This window comes from Artemia sp. Qi Xiang Cuo, chromosome 2 (genome assembly GCF_049724085.1).
Source record: "Artemia sp. Qi Xiang Cuo chromosome 2, ASM4972408v1, whole genome shotgun sequence".
In the NCBI taxonomy this organism is placed as follows: domain Eukaryota; kingdom Metazoa; phylum Arthropoda; class Branchiopoda; order Anostraca; family Artemiidae; genus Artemia; species Artemia sp. Qi Xiang Cuo.
Window position 1 is genome coordinate 82,636,941 of NC_142795.1, and position 5,886 is coordinate 82,642,826.

Below are 5,886 nucleotides of genomic sequence, written 5' to 3' on the forward strand. Positions count from 1 at the left end.
TAGGAGTAAAAACGGAAGTACGGTCCTTATATAAATATTACTACTCTGCTTGTCTAAACATCTTTTTTTTCAAAGGTCCTGCCCCTCCCCTTTTGACTCTTTATTCATATGTTAACTTCTTCTGGTACTGAATATGCTATGGTACACTATGCCAAAGTATCCACCACAGTGCATATGTACCACTTTCACTGGACATTTGTTTGTTTCATATTCGCTGTGTACTGTGTTATAACCACAGTTCATATATTATCCAGTATGATCATTCTCTATCTCACCCATTATAAAAACCCGGACAGGGGTTTTTATGCAGAAACAGGCTAAACAAGCTAAGGCAGAAAGAAGTGGGAGGAGCTTTTTGTTCACGATGACCAGAAATGATCTGCAATAAGCTTACTGCTAATGCAGAAACAGGCTAAACAAGCTAAGGCAGAAAGAAGTGGGAGGAGCTTTTTGTTCACGATGACCAGAAATGATCTGCGATAAGCTTACTTTTATATTCTGTCTACTGTGTTATAACAAACTGTGTTATTGTGAAAACTGTGTACTGTGTTACTAAAACAAAGACAAAGTGTATAGTTTTTTGTTGGAGGATTTACTTTGACAATTTTTTGGTTTTTTAAGGATCGCACTGAGAATGTGCGGCAGCGTCGGTCCAAGTCTGCCGGTGGTGAGACGTGGCTTGATCATAGATAGCCAGGTGTTTCTGTGCCATTGGGAACTTTTCTACAACCTTTGCTTCGCCAAAGAAAATCGGTCAGCGAGCATTGGATCCCCCCAGGATGTTGGATCGTGTGATCGATATGTGCTGACTACTCAGGATAATGATTCTGGCGGGGAACTGGAAACCAGACTTTACAAGGTAAAATTTAGTCTTTTTCTTTTTTGTTCATAACAATTTTCTTTTCTGGGTTTTAGGTAGGAAAACTTCGAAATTGTATTCTTTGTATAAAGGAAATAAAAATTCTTTTGTATAAAAAAACAAAAAATGAAAAAGATTGTGAAAATCCTAATGATCATCATCCTGTAGTAAAAATCGATGATTGATGGTGCGCGTTATAAAAATTTGTCGAGCATTTAGCAAATAAAGATGCTATTTAGTCAATTTGTCATCTCCAATTTAGTAAATTCTTTAAGGCCAGGGTGTCAACACTTCTATCATAACTCCAGGATTTATATGTAAATCTTCGTTATCTGTTAGTGTCATAATGAGACGTTTACTCTTTGAACAGGTATGTTTGTTTTTGAAAATTTATTTTCTCAATGTTTGATATCTTTTACTGATTTATGTTGTTGTGTTTCTTTCTTTTTTTATTTGCATATATATAATTTTTCTGATTCGGTCTTTAATAAATCACCTTAAAACAAAAATCAAATTAATAATACTATTACAACTGCTGCTAACAATTCACCGCAGCACCGAGCCGCCTGGGACCAACACAGCACGTTCCTCCTCCCTCCAAATCTATTCAAAGCCTCCCTCTTTACATCCTCTCAGGAAGTGCATCTATATAATTGTTCTGTTTTTTTTTGTGTATCTCCGAATCTCCGAAAAACGGACGAAGATTTGGTAGATGTTTACCAGAGAAATTTCTTAAGGATTGTTCTGGGTACCCGGCTGACTTAACGTATTTCAAAAAATAGGCTATACGAAGAATGTGGCTCAATACCACTCTCTAGGGCTATATGAAAGAAAGGTTGAGGTGGCTAGGGCATGTTGTGCGGATGAAGGATGACTGATTGTTGAAAATGTTCTTTTCGGCCAACCGTCCAGGGCTAAACGGAAAGCAGGTCGTCCCCGTCTGGGATGGCAGGACGTCGAAAGAGGACGTCGATAAAGAAAGATTTAAAGGAAATGGGAACTTCATGGGTGGGTGTAAAAGGGGAGGCTGTGTTGGCCTCTGGCGGCTTGGTGCTGCGGGAAGTGTTAGTAGTAGTAGTAGTAGTTTTGTGGATGTGTGTTTAGTGTAGTTATATGTCGGTATGTGTGTACAGTTCTTGATAAATTACAATACTGAATAGTATGAATATTTTTATGATTTTTTTTTATTGAAGTATTAAAAATGTTTTGGGGTTTGGGGCTATAATTATTTAAAAAAGTTTTTCTGTTTGGGACATCTGACCTTCTTTTTTTTGTTATTACAATTTTTTTTTCTTGGCTTTTAAGACTAATCATTTTATAAGATAACAATAACTTTCCTTTTATATATAAAACAAATTAAAATATATAAAAATGGATATAATATTTTAAATAAAACAGTGGAAAAACAAGAAAAAAATCTTTAAATAATAAGAATTATCTGAATTTTCTAACTTCACTTCAATAAGCTCTTATAAACGCAAAAAAATTATGAAAAAAAAACACTTGAATTTAATTAAACATAAAAAGTAAATGAAAGTAAAAAAAAAAAACTAATAGAACCAAAAGAAAAACTTAACTATTATTAATATCAAATATGACAACTAGCCATCGCTGCAAATAGCAAGAAAATGAAACAAAATCAGGATAACTATGATGTCTTTTCGGTGGCCTATATCATAGGCAGTGCAATAGCGCTGCCTATGTAAAGAACGATATTGGCACAATGTTTTTTTTTTGTTTTTTTTAGAACAAGGTACTTCTCATTGAAGAAGTTATCGTAGAAACTTTGAAAAGGACCCATTTGACTGGGAATTTAAATTTCTAATGCCCTTTTAATAGTTAATAACCATCGTGTCTGAACGTCACAAAGGAAAACTGAAGTCGAAGTGGTTGGGTTCCAGGTGTTTAGGACAACAACGTCTTTTTTTAGAGGTTTAATAGTTAATAACAATCGTTTCTGAACGTCACAAAGGACACATGCATTCGAAGTGGTTGGATGCCAGGCGTTAGGGACAGCAACTTCTTTTTTTTTTTTTTTGAACCGCATCACTTGGTTTAAATAAAGTTTATCTTAAGCTATAGTCATTGAAGCAGTTATTGTTTGGCATCTGACCTATAAACATCTGTTTTGCTTTTAAGCCGGATTAAATTTGGAATAAATTACAGTGGACAGTTTCGCAATAAGTGAAATAATAAATTGATATTTACGGACATTCACCATTGGATATTTTTACTTACTCAGGTGCTGTCTTTTTAACTTATAAGCAGTGTTTTTTTTAACCATCAAGGATGACGGACGATTTCCAAGGTACTTATATTACAGAAAATGGAATATCGAAGGTTGTCGTCAATACAGGACTATTTTTTCTACTAGATGCCTTTTCTAGTGGAATAGATCGAGAAGACATTATTGAGGCTGGCTCTTTTTTTATAAGCTTTGAAAACGTCGTCTCCCTAAAGACGCTGGTATGGAATATGACAAAATGTTGTATAAAGCCTATCGAGAGGAGGGGTAAAGCTGCTGCCACTAATACGCTAAATGACATTCTAGATTGCATGGCTGAATATGATTCGGCCAGTTTCGTGTGGCCTATTATTGTGCCAAAGAATATACGTGAAATTCCAGTCCTGAAAAGTGAATCATCAGTTAGACTTGACCGCTTAGTGTCCTCGTGTGAACAGAAGTTGACAAACCTTTCTAAAGATATCCTGCATCTACAAGGAATTGTCACCGACAGGCCCCCATCCTTTATTGAAATCCCCACTGAATAGACAAAATTTACTGTCACCAAACTAAAAATTTGAACTTCTGAAATCTTAAAATATTAAATTCTTAAATTTTAAATCTTAACAGCAACGTATTTTTTTTTTTTTTTTTTTTGAATCGCATAACTTTTTTTAATTAAAGTTTATATTAATCTAAAGTAATTTAAGAATTTTTTTTTTTGAATATGAACTATAAAAAAATGTTTTTATTTTAAGACGGATTAAATTTTGAATAAATTGAAGTGGACAGTTTCGCAATAAGTGAAATAATAAAGTGATATTTACGGACATTCACCATTGGATATTTTTACTTACTCAGATGCTGTATTACCGTAATGTCTTTTTAACTTATAAGCAGTGTTTTTTTTTTACCATCAAGAATGACGGACGATTTCCAAGGTACCTATATTACAGAAAATGGAATATAGAAGGTGGTCGTCAATACAGGACTATTTTTTCTACTAGACGCCTTTTCTAGTGGAATAGATCGAGAAGACATTATTGAGGCTGGCTCTTCTTTTATAAGCTTTGAAAATCTCGTCTCCCTAAAGACGCTGGTATGGAATATGACAAAATGTCGTATAAAGCTTATCGAGAGGAGGGGTAAAGCTGCTGCCACTAATACGCTAAATGACATTCTGGATTGCATGGCTGAATATGATTTGGCCAGTTTCGTTTTGCCTATTGTTGGGCCCAAAGATATATGTGAAATTCCAGTCCTGAAAAGCGAATCGTTAGTTACGACTTTACAACTTAGCGTCCTCATGTGAACAGGAGTTAATAAACCTTTCTAAGGATATCCTGCATCTACAAGGAATCGTCACCGACAGGCCCCCATCCTTTAGTGAAATCCCCACTGAATAGACAAAATTTACTGTCACCAAACGAAAAATTTGAACTTCTGAAAATCAGTTCATTTTGCAATAACTGGTCAGGGCCGCTACAGCGGAATGCAGATTCAGATCAATTAGGAATGAATGACATTTATGACGTCAGACGCACTAGAGACTCTGGTACATTAAAAGTTAAAGTGGATAAGTTGGGACCCGTATTGAGCTTGATAAAAATAGTTATCTGGATTGCTGCGTCGAATCGAGAATACGTGAGTTTTTGGGTATCATGCACGGACTTGAGAAAGATTGTGATTTGGAAGCCATAGAAGGAAAATATTCGGGGATGTGTGATTTCAAGCGGCTTGGACAATCTTCCGTGATGAAAAAAACTTTCAATTCAGAATCTCTTATGAAGTATTATTTTTGCTATGGTTTAAACATAGGTTATGAGTATTTTCTGATTACTGCTGACAGGAAGCTCCCGAGGAGATGTCAGTGATACTAAGAAGTGCCAATCAAGGGCTATGAAATGTGCACGCTGTTCGGGTGACCACGAAATCTCCAGAGACAAGCCTTGCTCTCTTCCGGTTCAGTGTGTGAATTGTGGCTGAAAAGACCATCTGTCTTTCAGTTTCAGGTGTCCTCAGATTCGTCAGATTCGTAAGCGTATAAATGCAAAGTAACAATTTACCTGATCGATGGCTCGTTACAGTAGTGTATTATAACTCGAACGGAGTGTTGTGTAACACTGAAGTGTTAGTGATGCTGTTGCATACTAATGGGATTCTTTGTTTACAGGAACATCACCTCCTTGATTTCGCTTTGCCGTTTTTTGATACGTTTCTTCCTATTAATAAACATTACTTCATTCCTGCTATACCTACTGGGGGACGCCCGTCGGGAGGGCTAGTTACTCTTATACTCGATACATTTGATTCTCGTCTGATATTTTATAATAATTATTTTCGTGCATGCCGTTTTTAATGTATTTTTATTAATTGTTATTTTTAAACCGATTACCAGAATGAAATGTCTGATTATTTATTACAAGATGCGTGTGGTAAACTGAGGGCTTTTGTACAAAAGTACTTAGCTAATTATGATATTTGCATAGCGGGTGATCTGAACTGCGATCTGCTTTCAAGTTGTGTGCGTTCTTCTCTTTCACTTTCTTTACTACCAATTCTGTCTATCATAAATAAAACGGATAATTGTACTTGCTTATGTTAATAAGTCTGGGTCAACTACCACTCTTGATCACGTTCTTGGTCCTACTTCTAGTTCGGTTTCTGGTTCGATTGAAATGGTTTAAGATGTCACTAGTAGTGATCATAGACATTAAAAATTATTGCTTTCACTTGTTGGAATTCTTCACAAAAGACATGAAAGAAAAAATCTAACTTTGAGAACTAAGTTGATTTGGGATCA

General features: G+C 35.5%; 1 protein-coding gene across 1 annotated transcript in view; it reads right to left on the reverse strand.

Moving 5' to 3' along the window:
• Positions 1 to 5,233: 5,233 nt before the first annotated feature.
• The window catches only part of LOC148955696 (uncharacterized), a 7,212-nt gene continuing 6,559 nt past the window's right edge, over positions 5,234 to 5,886 (reverse strand). Inside the window, exon 2 of the mRNA XM_089107885.1 lies at positions 5,234 to 5,305. Coding sequence (XP_088964011.1) covers positions 5,234 to 5,305 — 72 coding nt within the window. The remainder of the gene's footprint in view (positions 5,306 to 5,886) is intronic.